The sequence below is a fragment of the Passer montanus genome, unplaced genomic scaffold (assembly GCF_014805655.1).
Source record: "Passer montanus isolate IOZ18808 unplaced genomic scaffold, ASM1480565v1 scaffold25, whole genome shotgun sequence".
NCBI classification, from domain to species: Eukaryota; Metazoa; Chordata; class Aves; order Passeriformes; family Passeridae; genus Passer; species Passer montanus.
In genome coordinates this window covers 9,499,677-9,514,892 of record NW_024367149.1, presented here as the reverse complement: position 1 = coordinate 9,514,892, position 15,216 = coordinate 9,499,677, and the positions used below count along the sequence as shown (strand labels likewise).

The window sequence follows — 15,216 nt, the reverse complement described above, 5'->3', positions numbered from 1 at the left end:
TTCTTCAATAAAATTAAAACAGTAAAACCAGGGAAAAAATCCTCTTATAAAAAAGAGTCTGGGTCATCTCCATCTCCAAGAGTCAGCCCCACCACTTGGTATTTGGAGGACATGGGAAGTTCCCTCCCAGCAGAGCTAAAACTCACACAGTAACACCATGTTTTGTGTGCAGCCCTACCTTCAGAGTTGACTGCCAAAGGCTGGAAGTGTTTATCCACCACAACAAGGGAACAGGTAGCATCAAACCCAAGCCCTCGGATCTGGCTGGCATCCACTCCACGGACAACTTCCTGAAAATGCACAAAACACACAGGAATACAGATATGTCCATGCATGTGCAAGTGCCATGTGAACTAGACAGTACCAAAAAAAAAAAAAGAGCTACAAGTTAGCTCAAATGCTGAAATTTCCTAAATTCAATGTTCTTTAAGACTTCCAATATAAACACATGAAATTACCAGAAATTCTTTGTGTTTCAAATCTGAATTCAGAGCTCTTTATCCACAGTCCTGGATAAAAGCAGGGAGCACAAAAACATCAGTAAATAAAGGTAGCAGAAAACCTGCAATGTTAATTTTCTCTCTTGTCTAAAGGTTGGAGCTGAGCTGGATGTGAAACATGGACCAGGAGTAGGACCAAGTGTTTCCATCAGTTACTTCACTGACCTCCTGCCCATGGAAGCAACAATCTTCCAGAACTGCTTTGGTAATACTGTGTTTTTCTGGCAATACTGAAGGGTTCCAAACCTAAAGTTGGTCAAAACCTGTAGCCATGATAACACCTCTGCAATGCACACCTTTACTCAGCTACCAAGAGTGTGAATACCACACTTTTTGGAAGGTTTTCAAAAATAAAAAAAACCCAAACCATTGCCCCAAAATGCCTGAACTTCATGGCTTCCAGCAGCACTGGAAAAGAAAACACAACACCCACAAGAATTAAGTGCCAAATGAGGTTGCAAGACACCTAAAATGTAGCACGGTAATAAATTGCCACTTCTCAGCAACAATAAAAATATCATTATTTTAATTAGTACTATAAGGAAAGACTTTCAGTAGATTTGCACAGTGCCAGTCTCTTATTGGCTCTGTAAAACTGCAGTTTCTGAGACCATTTTATTGCTTAAATATAAGAGACTGCATTTAAAGAGGTCAAGAGCAAGAACAAAGCCACTCAGACAGAGAAAAATCAAATAAGCAGAGGAAGACTTGCTCTGCTTTAATGTCAAGCTGTTCTTCCCTATCATTCCTGTCACTCCCTTCTTTTCCTTCTATCCACTCACCTCCTCTTCCCCATCTCAGGGCATTTCTGCAGAGCCAAGCTCATTAATGTTTGAAAAGGCTGATCAATAACAAGACAATGGGTGAACAGTCCATCTGCAAATTACCAAGCGTATCATGAATATTTAAAAAGCCAACCTCAGAACATGCAGCAGGCAAGGGCTGTAGTGAGGAGGATGAAATGGCCTCTGTGTGCACTGCAAGCAAGGTCTCTAATTTACCTTTATCTCCAGCATGTACAGGCAGAGCCTGGATCAGAGGGTACAAATTTTCCACTGTAGTAAAGTCTATTTCAATCTGGTTTTATGCCTCATACTATCCACAGACATTTATTATTTATTTTGATCTTATAATACTGGATCCTCTTATAATGAGGATAACAAGTGTTACTTTAGGGGCCATCCAAAATCCAGATTACAATTTCTCTACAATAAATCCTCCTTTGTGACTCCAGAGCAGCCCAATGCACATCTCTAGATATATGCACTGCCAGGTTTTGAGCAACCTTGACTCCTCCAAGAACTGTCTCGTGGGTAGAACATACACCAGCTAAACAAAGCTCACAGATGTGAGACCTGGAGGCAGTGGCTAAATCCTCCCCCTGCAATAACAGCACAAAGGTCTTTCATCCTATTTGCAGCTGTAGCATGAGGTTTTTTTCACTCTGGCCTTCAACTCCTCACCAGTAAAACAGACATTTGTGAGGCTGCATCAGCCTCAAGGTGCTTTGAATGCACAAGGATGGTCACAAGTTACTCAGCATGAATAGACCCAAGTGGAAATGACAGGCACGGGGACTGCAGGGCCATGAACGTTCAAAACTTGCAGAGCCACCTGCAACACAAATCCTTCATCTTGTCCTTGCCCACCTTTGTGACACAGCAGCAGGCAGCCCAGATGTCTGCAGAGGATTGCTCATAGTGGTCTGGCTGGGGCTCCCAAACTTGGATGGGCTGTTCTGCGTGTGCCACCACCGTCCCAAAGCCGTCCACCAGCGCCGCGCGAACGCTGGCTGAGCCCACGTCAACTCCAACATAGTATTTCACTGCAGTCTGCTTCTCACTGGGCATTTTTAATACAACCTGTTGAAGGAAAAGGGGAAAAAAGGGGTTAAAAGCAGATAAAAAGACTGATGGAAAAAGTGCCAAGAGCTGCTGCCTCACATCAAGCGAAACTTCCCACCTGTGCTGTGATGCTGGTAATTATAAAGTAACTACATGACAATCAGCTACATGTTACCCAGAGGAAAAAAAGAATAAATAAAGTCTCCAAGAGCTCTCCACCATCAATTCACACCACTTTTAAGACTCAGAAAATAATTTTCTGAAAATGTGTTGAGCCATGAGAGCATGGTGTGAAAACTCTGCCTACTCTGACATCCCACAAGAACAAAGTGAGGTTAAGTTAATTGATTTAATTATTCACAACGAGTTGCTTATTTCACTATATTAAGTTTAACTATTTGACATTTAATACAGTGACAAATTCACTGTTCTTAATTTCTCACGGTTTGTTCTTAATTAATAGTTAACATTTACATTTTAATCAAGCTGTGAGAATGCTAAGTAAGAGCTGATAGAAATATTTGAAACATCAGACAAGTACCATGTTCAGTGCTTGTATGAACCTTTCACATCTCTGAAACACGTGAAACTCAGCTGACACACAGCTTCTGATTTTCAGAAAATGAATGGATAAATTGGCATTTAAAACACATGGTATTTACAGAGCATCAAAATGGCTCTACTTTAAAACAGCCCACTTCTAAAGATGTGACCTGCTAATATCTGGATATGGAAGATAGGGTGGTTTAAGGGAGGAATATAAGCAAAGGGGGAAAGATTTGCAAAGTCCTGATTAACAGAATATGATTATTCACATTTCATTTTTTTTTTTAATAATAACATTGAGTACAGGTCAAGATCTACTGGCATAATGTAGTGTCTTTCACATCCATGGCTGGCTTGTAACCACTGCTGCTGATAGATACCACAAATCTACAGTCATTGAGGGTTAGAGGCAGCAGGTGAAATAGAGAAGAAAACAAGAAGCCCCCTATTTCAAAAAACTCCAATTTTGCATAATAATGAATTAGAACAAAGTTTCATCTGCACTGAAAATGGTATAAAACAACACCTTGGCTGAAGAAACCAACTGAGGCTTCCCTTCCTCACACCCCTTAAACAGCTCATGGAAATGTGGTCAGTCAGTGGAGATCTGTGCTCACACAATCATTCTTCCCTGCTTCAATCTAGCACTTCATGCCCAAACCCCACTGATGGGTCCAGGGTCCATGGTTTTGTTCTTTGCTTGGCCAGCAGGAGGGAGCTCTGTCCCTGGTACAGACCAAAGCAGTGACCACACCACATTCTGCTCACACCCTGCAGGGTCACCGGAGTAGCTGCACAGATCACCAGCTTGTAATAATGTCAGAAAGTAGAAAAAAACCTCCAAGCTATAGAGCATATTGTGGTCCTGCTGGAAATCCTGGCTGCTGCCTCCCAGCATGCTGGCTCTGCCCAGCAGATTAGGTGCAACACACACTAATCTCCTTAAGCAAGGTCATGTGTCCAAGCGATGAGCAATCAGCTAAAAATAATGGTGTGCCATGAGTCTAACACCTAGGAATATTGGCAAGAAGGCCTGCTTTATTTTCTTGGCCCTGGCTCTGTGACCTGGTCAGAGGAACAAAAGCCAACCCCTCTGCCAGAGAAGACAACTCTGCTGCTATGGGTGATTAATACTGCATCTGTCACCTGGGGGGTGACAGCACTCAGCTTCTCCCTCTTAGCTCTCAGCTGGAAGAGCAGTTTTAAGACATTCTTTTCAACATGGTATTTACTTCTTAATTTTGCACTGCACCTCCCCAAAGCTCCAAAGGCTGGCTGCAGGTGCTGCAAGTTCCTTGTGAGAAATTTTACTACAAAGACATTGCATAATACTGTTCCTGATACTATCTCACAAATTTCCCTGTTTTTTCCCTATTTCGGCTCTGCCTTTAGCTGCTGACTCATAAAAAGTTGAGAATAAACCACAAGCTGCAAAACAGATTCTTTTTTTTAAACATAGGCAAATCCTTCTTACTTGCTCTTCACCAAATACAAATAGCAAAAGGAGTATTTTATATCCTGCCTCTTGCTCACACACACAATATTACTCCAAATTTCTCTTCCTTGTATGGCAGCCTTGATTTTAGCTCATTAATGTGTTTTTGCTACTTAGAGAACAAGCTTAGCAGATGTTAGAGAATTAAGCTCACAGTACCTCCTACTCAGCACTTGAAATTATGGCTTTGCATTGGATTCTTCCCACAAACATTTGAAACCTGGAACCCAATCTGCCCATGTAATGTTTACTTTCCTTTTTTTTCCTTACTAAGCAACCAGGATGTGCCTGTGTGAGTGACTGGGCAGGAAGCAGAGTTTGTTTATGTGCTTGAGCAGTGCATATCAGCCTTTGCACATCCACCAGTTTATTGCTGTCAATCAGTGGGAACAGGAAAGAGTTAAGTGACAGTACAAAACCAAGGAGCCCAAACTTACTCTAACTGGTCTTTTTCTGAATAAAGCTCACCTAGATTCACAAAGCAGCAAGATTCACTCAATATCACATTTTAAAAAAAAGGCTAAAAGTAAATATTAATCCTTTTTCAAGAACAGCAAGCACTAAGTAACAGAGGCTGTTCAAAGTAAAGTGTCTGCAACAGGATCTGATCTGCTTGCAAAAACATAATTTGATGCCAAGGGTTTTTTTGGAATACCAAACACTTGGTATGCCACCTACTTATCAACCCCATCCACAAAAAGCACTGTCATCTCTAGGTCATAAATGTCAGCAATTATGGACTCTGCCCAAGGGTATTTCTTGAGAACCTAAGAACTCACCAGAGAAGTTGGTGGAAAATATTTAGCCAAAGTACAGTGATAAGAATTTAAAAAAGGAATGTTGTCATTCTGTTGTGTTTCCAGAAGATTTCTTTGGTACAAAAGGAAGTTCCAAATCAGAGCTGAAGGAACTCTTTAATGGAGTTCAGGGGTAGCAGAAGGTCCCTGCACAAGCTTGTTGCTTTGGAATTTGGACACCAACATTAATTGTCATGTGAAAAGAAAAGTACTGTGCAAATAAAACATTGGTTTGGATTTTTTTACCTGCTGGATTCTATATTTCTGCAGGCAATACAATCATGAGGAAAAACAAACCAGAAAAATAACTGAAATACAATGTCCTAAAAGTCCAGTCAGACAGGTCAGTTCATCAAGCACAATATTCCTAACATGACACCAAAATATTTTATGCATGGATGATGCACGTTCATGGACTTCCAAGGGGTGGAAGGCAGTGGAGATAGGACCTTCTAAATCCCTGAAGAATCTAAACTCAGGAAGCCTGGCTCCTTGCAGCCAAGAAAAAAGGCCTCCAGAACTTCAATACAGCCTTGTCTATCCACTGCAGAATTCAAGCCTCATATTTTCAACTTATTATTTGAATTTGCAAACAGAAGGAGAGGGGCAGAGGAAAAAAGTAAACTTAAAAGACATGTCCAGCTTGACCGTGTTAATCCATGTCTGTAACTGCTAAATCAGGACAAGAAGCCAAAATTCCCTCTAAGCACTAAACCAGCAACGGCCTCTTTCTCTGCAAATCACAGCAGGGACAGAATGGCTTTTCAAACAAGCATTTATGATCAAAAGGCTACAGCATATTATAAATATTTATATGAACCATTAAATAATAGTCTGTATAAATATTATTCAAAATGTGCATGCTGGAAACCACAGACTTCCCAGTTTATCCTTGTACAAATGTGTTAGTTTTCCCACATAAGCAATGAAGAAAGAAAAAGGAGGGGTGAAACTCAGTTGCAAAAATACTAAGTATAAAAAAAAAGACAGAAAATCCTTAACATTATTTACTTTAATTTAAAAGGAATGAGTAAGTAACCAGATGAGTTTTTCATGAGCACTGTTAGACTTGTCTGTCCCACTTTACCTCACAGTTATCGAGCTGCCAGGACGTACCTTTCTGTTAAAGCCAGGGTGCAGGAGGGGCTGCACTCACATCAGCATAGGCCCAAGCTCAGCACAAGCTTTCAGCAGCAGCAATTTAGACTTCGTGGTGCTGTGTGCTTAAACACAAAGAATTAGGAAGGGCTGGCATGTCTGTTTTAAACTTTGATCTTTGGAACGCTGCGGGCTGCCCAGACCCAGTGATTGTGGATACACAGTGTGTTTTTAGTAGTGCAGCTGTGCTTTTCTATGGGTTACCAAGAAAAAGATTAACAGGCTCAAATGAGGCTTCATAAGCTTTGTGTGAAAAGATCTAAATATGCTAAAGAAAAGCTGCTTTTCAATTGAAAAAAGGACATTAACCAAAACAAGTCCTTTTGACATTACACTGGAAATTCAGCACTTTGTTGGCTTGCTAGAGGTAAGTAACCAATACAAGTGGTGGTGGTAGAGTGGCAGGATCTCCTTGAAGACAGTGAACTCCCTTTGCTCTTCCAGCTTCTGTAATTCCTGTTTGGATGTGGAAAGAGAAAGAAGGCACATGTCTGTGTGGGAGAGCAGGAGCAGATGGGGAATTCTAACACTGTGGTGAAGGGCAGTACTAATATAGAAAATATCCTTAAATGCCCAAGGGACTGTGCTATAACTATCAACAAGCATTTATTTGTCAGCTACCCCACAGCAAACAAAACAAACACAGGGAACAAAAGCACACGTCACCTCCCCTTTTCCCTTCCCCAAACAGAAACACCTACATGCAGGATCTCCGTCTTAGGAATGTGAGGACTGTGCTAACAGTAAGAAAACTGGAATAAATAAAATTGGAGCTGGGGAAAATATGCTTCTTCATTGAAAACCAAACACGTCTAGATTCTTTCATCAGTTCTCTGGTAAATTCTGTGAAGTTTTCTTACATCTTACAAGGCAAAACAGCTTGAAATAATGGAAGATTTCAGTAGTAAGATTCAACCCTGACTCTGGTCCTATAATATTTAGATTGTTCCATCAAAACCTTCCTGTCTCCCTAACATTGCAATGCAATGTCAATAAACCCCAGCATAGGCAGGACTGATAATATTCTACTATTTTCTAGTACCTCTTTTTCTCTATATAAATAATTCACTACATACTAATTTGCTGTAATGTCTCTCCAGATCTTTTTTCTTCTCCTTGCTTTCGGTGTCCAAGACAAAGTCATTACTTCATTGCTGCCCTCTGCCCTCTAATTCTATCTTTTGGATTTTAAATACTTTCAGGCCAAACTACTTCCACCTGCTCTGACCTAAAGCAAGGCACATTCTGGTTTATCCTGGTGTAACCAGTAAGTGGAGAAATGAAAATGACTAAATTATTCTAAGAAATTAGATCAAAAAATTATTTCTTTTCAGCTTCTAGTGCCTACATAGTTATCTCACTCAGGAACAGCAGAAGGATGTCAGCATGACCAGTGTCCATAAATACCAACAGCAGAGTTGGTTTTCTCTATATTCTGCTCGAGAAGAGTTTGTACTAAACAGAAGAATTATTTGCTCTCCTTCCAGTTCCTGTCTTCAGTTCACACACAGGCAGACAGCCTGTGGTACTGATGATCAAATAGGAGCAATGGCATTCTGGCCCCTGATTAAAGAGCAGAGCATGGCTGTGCTGGGTCAGATGAAAGGTCCAATTAGCCCAGGATCCTCCACAAACAGCAGAAGCCGTAAGAAAAGCATATGCCTGCCCTTTTCATCCAGCAGCACTTCCCCAGGACACCTTTCCTCCTGCTATCTATAGTAAAGGCACTTCCTGAGCCAGAAATTTTATCTTTAGGATTAGCAGACCTTGAAGGCTTTTTCCTCTCTAAATTTGTTTGTGCTCTTTCTGAATCCAGGGAAACTTTTCTAACTGCAAACTACTGCGGTAACGAGTTATAAAGTTCTGTGTAAACAATGCAGGAAAAAGCCTTTTGGTTCGTTCTGAGCATGCCACCTGCTAGTTTTGTTTGATGTGTCTGAGTTCCTGAGCTAGAGGAGACATTAAGCAATTGCTGTGTATTTACTTTCTCCATACACTCATGATTCCATCGCATTCTGAATCACCCCCAAAGGCCTCACTGCAGCGATCCACAGACCACGGGTATTGGAACTCACAATCCCTACATGGTCAGGTAAGACAAAAAGCATTTTCTTGCTCTGAGTGCTCAGGGATGTGGCAGTACCGTAACACACTGAAGCAGTCAGCACTAATAAACAGCAAGAAATAATGCCAAGGCCACTGTGGGCAAGTGGAGATGCTACTCAGAGATGCTGCAGTAGGAAAACAATGTGTTGGTGTCAGCTGAGAGGTGCTGCTCAGGAGCACGGAACTGACCAGGGATTTCCAGCTTCAGGCAGGTCCCAAAACACTGAGCTCACAACAGAGGGATCCAGGAGCTCTTCCAGATACATGCCTGGGGAAGACTTGGGGCTACTGCTGCCCCTGGTTTTCCCTGGCCCCACTGAGGTTGCTGCATAGTGCGATGGGCTCTGCACAGCAGCAGCAGCAGCACGCCGAGCACACCCGGCTGCCCCGGTGCTCCCTGGTCTGTAACTCTGGCACACAAAGGAAACAAGTGCAGCTCCCCCTGCTCCAGAGCCCACCTAACCCCGGAACAGCAGGAAGCAGCTGCCGAGAGGAGCTCTCAGGAAGAAGGAAGGCTGAGAAGAGGGCTGTGAGAACACGCAACATGAGATGAGAAGACACAGCCTTTGGGGAAAAGCAACAGCTCCAATTCCCTCCAGGGCACTCTGGGCCCTGCTGGGACTGGGCCACCACTTCAAAAACAGATTCTGATCCTGCATCCATCAGTGGCAACCTCCCAGCCTCTACAGGAGTTCAGGACTAAGCCCCTGACGCTTATGAACATCACAGGTGCACTCACACGACGGCAGGATTTTGAACACTTGCCATGACCTCCAGTTTGTCCAGTAGAGGAAATGTTGATCAGTAAATGCCAGGACACAATTCCCAGGCAGGAAAACCTAAGGAATAAGGGGGGTGTACAGCAGCACCCTTTCTTTTCCCCAGCCTGGCAGCAGCAGTGGATACAAGCCGTGCACACCACGCTCCTGAGATCCACTCCCTGCTCTGACGCTGCAGCTGCACACATCCCCAAAGGCTGTGCTAATGACCTGGCAGACAGACGTGTCCCAAATGACTCTGCAGAATGCCTGGAGCCCTGAAAGAAGACACTATCTTGTTTACATTGACTGAGGGGGGAAAAAATGCCATCTAATTATTACATAAATTCTGGCTGTAGCAGCTTCATGACTAGTTGAAAAGAGGTAACAGGCTCCAAAATGACTGATGGACCCAAGTGTTTGGATCCACCAGCTTATCAATCTAATGCTAAGGAAGATCTTTCATATCCCTGTGTCTATCACTTTAACCTACTCATGATGGGCAGAGAGAATAATCTCTGCTCTTTGCCTGTAAAATTGATTCATGTACTGTGACTTTTTTTTTCACTCTATGCTATGATGAAAATGGAGAAACAAAACCCTGAACAACCAACAAAACACATGCCACAAAAAAGCAGTATACTATAAAGACAAATTCACAATAACGTGAATTTGCAAAATATCTGCATAAGTCACAAAATGTAATTTGGAGGAGAATGCAATTCAAAAGGCACAATTACAATTCACACAGCAGCTTTAAACTGCATTCCTGCAGCAAACCAGCCTTGGCACCAGGAGCTTCTGTGCAGGTTACATGGGTAAACACAGCCACTATGCCACTGTGGATACAAATTAGCCAACCTAGGGTAGTGCTGATATTCTAACTTCAATCCCATCTTTAGATTCTGGTGCTACATCACGGCTGAATCTGGCACTAACCCTGGGATTACGTATCAGCAGATCAGTATAAAAATAATTTGTTCTGAGTTCACAGTTTTATGAAATGATAAAACATCAAAATTAGCATTCTGGCTGAAATCCACTGCATTTCCCATCAAGGCTTACACATTTAAGCAACATCTGAACCAACTGCCTATAATTACTCCTGGCAGATACTGGAGCACTTAGGCCAGCAGTAGATGCAACAGTGAAATAAATTTTTAAAGACATGCTGCAAACCACTTCAAGATGCTCAGCCCAGAAGCAAACATGTGTCCATGAGCTCAATACATGGTTTATTTTACAAGATTTGCTCACTCTTGCATAGTAAAAGCCTGAGAAGAATGACAGCCCCAAGTAATCTGTCAGTTCAAAATTAAACATTTATTTGGGCTGCAATTTCAAAAACACTCGCCCCGAAGTTCCTGTCACAACTACTTAAGAGGAAGTGGGGTTGCATATTAACTTAGGTTAAAAGAAACACTAATTCTGCACAAAACCAGTTATTTATTTATTCAAAAGAACCAACATTTTAAAATGATAATTTAACTGAGAAACACAGAATGAAGTAACAGAAGTGGCTGAGAATACACATAAAAACTTCCTAGCATAGAACTAGTTTATTTAGTCTCTCCTGACACTATAAATTTATTTCTGCCACGATTCTTTTTGCTGGGAAGAGCTGTCCCTACAAGCAACCAATTCTCTCTGCATTCATCCTCCTATCCCAGACACCCTTTCCAGGAAAAAAGAAGTGCCTCTTTTTTTCCAAATACTCATACACATTCCTGAAGGAAAGGGACCATTAACATTACAGAGCCTTTAAAATTTCCTTGCTTTTGTATTGTATCTAAGTACACTTAAAAAAAAGTTAACCTCAACTACTTAAGCAAATGTTCTTCCAGGATAAGAAAATAGAATGAAATGTACGAGAATGAAATACACGAGAGTAAAATACAAGGGAATGAAATACACGAGAATGAAATATACAAGAATTAAATACACGAGAATGAAATACACGAGAATGAAATACAAGACCACCTTCCCAGCAATGTGTCTGCTTATTACTTTCTAAAAACCTCCGAGATGACCGAGCCCTTTCCTCTACTTCCCTGGAATTTGTTTCGTAAGTGCTCTCCAGAGAAGAGCACTGGTGCTAAGTTTATTAAACTTCCTAACAAATCCCAGGCACCTCAGCAGGGAAGGAATCTGCCAAGTTACCAGCTCCTCACCGGGGCAGAGCCTGGCACCAGTGAGGAACACGGCCGTGTTGGCAGCTCCGGAGCCAAGCACGAGTAAATTCCAGCAGGTTCCTGGGGGGTGCTCTGTGCCAGCCCAGGAGCTGCTTGGGATCACAGGGGCATGACAAGGAGACAAGGCTGTGAAGGTGCCAGAAAAGGGGACCTGCGTGAGGACAAGAGAGGCTGTGGTGGCAGCAGGACACCAGGGCCAGAGAGACGAGAATGGAGACTGTATTTATGGAATTTCCTGGGGATATGGAGGATTAGATAAGTGTGTGGGTGCTGTGCATGTCCCACCTGCCCCAGGTCAGGTCACCTGAGCGCTGCCCTTTCACAGAATCACAGAAAAAGCTGAGCTGGGAAAGGATACTCGAGGATCATTGAGTCCAAGTCCTGGACCTGCACAGAACCCCAGAAATCACACCATGTGCCTGAGAGCACGGTCCAAATATCCCCTTGAGCTCTGGAAGGTTTGGTTCTGTGACCCTTGCAGGGCAGCCTGTTCCAGCACCCGACCACCCTTCGGGGGAAAATCTTTTTCTACTATCCAACCTCAACCTCCCCTGACAGAGGTTCAGGCCATTCCCTCGCACCCTGTCCCTCGGCATCATGAAGAATCAGCGTGTGCCTCTCCTTTTTCCCTCACCAGGAAGCTGCATTTGAAGCACATGGGAAGGCGGCAGGGATAAAGGTGATCCAAGAGCACAGGAGGCACCGGGAGGATCCGTGTGCCCGCCCGGGGCAGCACCAAACGCCTCGCCTGGCACAGGGCACCGCGGTGCGGGCTGTGAAGGGCAGCCCCGCTCCCACTGAACCACAGCGGGAGTTACACACGGCCGTGCTCTACAGAAACGTCAGGAGACAACTCGGGGCAGCCAGAAGGACGTAAATCCCACCGGCTGTAGGAAAAGCAGGCTCTGAGCCGATGCGGGGCGATGCGAGCCCTCAGCCCACGCACGGCCGGGGCGCGCCGCACGGGGCCCGCGGCTGCGGCCAGCGGCTCCCCGGGGAAGGAGGCGGCGCTGGTGATTAAACAACAACACGAACGCCAGACCTCCTTTCAGAGCAGCACGATCCGAGCCCTGACGGAGGAGGACGGAACCCTCCGGGCGGAGAAGGGGCAGGAACGGGGGCAGGAACAAGGGCAGGGAGAGGGGCGGGAGCCGCGCTGAGGCAGCGCGCGCCGCGCTCCCCCCGCGGGCGGCCGCGCTGAGGGCTGGGGGCCGCCGTGGCCTGGCCAGCGCCGTCACTTACTCTGCAGCCATCGCTTACTTGTGCCCCGGCACACCCCGGCGGGGACGTCCCCTGAGCCCGCCGCTGCCGGGAAAGCCGCCGGGCTTCCCCCGTGCCGGGCCGGCCGCGCCTGCGCCGGGAAGGGGCGGGCGGGGAAGCAGCGGCGGCGCCGGGCGCTGAGGGCAGCGGCGGCTCCCTGAGGGCAGCGGCGGCTCCCTGAGGGCAGCGCCCTTCGCCCGGGGCTGAACCGGGAGCTCGGCGCGGGTTGGTAAACCCATGATAAATCTGGTTTTCTGGTTTTCCAGCCCTGCTGCCCCGTACACGGCTGCGAAGTATCGGGGGTCGGAGAAGCGGTGCAAGAAGCCACGTGGAGACCGCTGAGAAGAACTTATACAGTACAGAAGAATAAATACATAAAAACATACAGGCCAATAACTATGTAGAAACATATAGAAGAATAAATAAACAGGAGGGAATGTCAGGGCTCAGGACATCCCTGACCTTCCTTAAGTGTACTCATTCTGACCCTCTTTAAGTGTAATGTAAATGCTTCTTAAATGAGTAAAACGGGGCTGCAAGCCATGAGTTTGATTTTCTGCGTGGGGTCGCTCTAAGAGTTTTACCTGAAAAGCTGGAGAATTGCTGATGTGAGGAAGAAAACCCTGGGTTTAATTAAGGTTTTCTTAAAACGGATAGAGGATGGGGCAGCAGGATGCCCTCAAATGCATCCCTGGGAAACAGAGAAATCACAGAATCGATGAGGTTGGAAAAGACCTCTCAGGTCGTCGAGTCCAACCCATGGGCCAGCCGTGGCTGAGCACTCCATGGTTTGGGACCAGATCCCACCACAGCCCTGCGTGACCCTCCTCAGCCCACGCGGGGAGGAGCAGCCCTCACATTCCCATCACATCCAAACACTTCTGGCCCCAGGGAGCCACCAGGGATTTTTCCCGTTACCCCCCCAAACATTCTACAACAGGAAATCTTGCAGAAAAAAAAAAAAAAAAGTTCTCTTGCAACATTTCCAGAGTATTCCCACTTCGGCCCGAGCAGAAATGCTGCAGGAACAACCTTGCTCAGGGAAAGATGAGTGTTTGTCTCGTGGTTAGAGCACAGGGTTCGTGGTCAGGAGCTGTGGGTTCTCATTCCAGCCTTGCCACTGAATCATTTTGAGAGCTTTGCTAGTCACTTTGTACTAGAACCAGTTAGGAATTTTCCGTTGGGATGATTTTCTGATGGAAAACACTGCTTATACCAAACTGAAATCTGGGTGAAAATTGATTTGTCCATTGGGAATACCTTGTGTCTGGGCTGGCTTAGAAAGGACATTTGACCCAAACTGCAGTGTTTGGGGGTTTCTTTATTAGTCCAAATGCTTTGGTTTGAATAGATAGGTTAAAAAAATAAAATACCCCCTCCTGACTGTAATTCCAAGTCATCTTACAGCATGGTGTGAATGTGTGCCCTCATGCTCTGCCTTGCTCCCCAGGAGGTCTGCGGTGTAGTGAGATTTAAATTTCTGTTTTCTGAGATGTGCACATCCCAATCTGAGTCAGACCTGGCCCGTGGGGACAAATCCCAGCTCAGGGCCACCACTCTGGCCAGGGAAGCGCTCCATGCAGGGAAAGTGTAAAGTTCAGAGACACAAACGAGCTGTTTCACATTAGCTCAGTGGCCTAAAACAAGGCACCGTGACTGGGGAGATACCCAAATGTTTTGTTCAACTGAAAAGCACTAAAATGAAGCCCAGAGAAATGGACCTGATTCTGTTCCAGAATCCCATTCCTCCGTTCATTAAAAACAAATTTATTTCTGCCCTCCCTATTGTCATACACTGACAGTTTCTTTTAGTATAATACTTGTTCTCCTCCCACAATGTATTTGTAGACACCATTGAAGTCCCTTATTTGTTTTGCCAAGTTAAATATTAATCATTTATTTTCTCTCATAACAGCAAGTTGTGGATTATCTAATAGTTTTTCCTTCACTTCTTTCAGTCAGAATTCATCTTTTCTGAGCGTGAGTGATCAGAGTCTGACATACTGTGTAATGTTTAAATGATGGCTTGCAAGAGACTTGTACAGTGGCAATAATGATTCCCCCCTGCACTCTTTTAGTCAGACAGGCATCAAATCTGCCCTTTTTACACCTATATCACATTAGCACCTCAATTTACCCAGGTCTTTTTGCTCCAATAAATAACAAAAATAAGTACAGACAAATTTATTAACTTTTGCTTAATACATTTTCCATTTCATCTCACTTCTCTAGTACTCACATGGTTTCTTTCCAAGTGAGTGACAAAGGAAGATATTTTCAAGAACAATTATAAGTTTACAACTTCCAAAATGAAAGACCTGAAAATGCTTTTTATTAAAGAATCCAACTTTGGATTATCACATATTCCCAAGCCCACCTGAGGCTTAATTCATTGCTCATTTGAAATATTCTGAAAGCTGAGGGTTAAGAGGTGTTATATTAGTGCAGAATAATGATGATTAATTTGTGCTTTGTATCAAATGCAGAAGGAGCAGATACATGTGCAGTGAATCCTCTATAATTCCAAAATCCTTCTATAAACTTGAAAATATTCTGTGGA

The 15,216-nt window shown here is 44.2% G+C and overlaps 1 protein-coding gene across 14 annotated transcripts in view; it reads right to left on the bottom strand.

The window, feature by feature from the left end:
* Nucleotides 1-13,116, bottom strand: part of FGGY (FGGY carbohydrate kinase domain containing) — a 127,765-nt gene extending 114,649 nt beyond the window's left edge. For 3 of the 14 annotated variants that reach the window (XM_039711506.1, XM_039711509.1, XM_039711512.1), the window contains exons 1-4: nt 12,639-12,746; nt 6,299-6,405; nt 2,150-2,362; nt 179-290 (exon numbers count right to left, since the gene is read on the bottom strand). In XM_039711506.1, coding sequence (XP_039567440.1) covers nt 179-290; nt 2,150-2,350 — 313 coding nt within the window. In that variant the 5' untranslated portion in view covers nt 2,351-2,362; nt 6,299-6,405; nt 12,639-12,746. Of the gene's footprint in view, nt 1-178; nt 291-2,149; nt 2,363-6,298; nt 6,406-12,638 lie in introns of all 14 variants that reach the window. The other 11 variants (XM_039711501.1, XM_039711500.1, XM_039711503.1 and 8 more) reach the window with 9 other exon arrangements.
* Between the last annotated feature and the right edge of the window lie 2,100 nt (nt 13,117-15,216).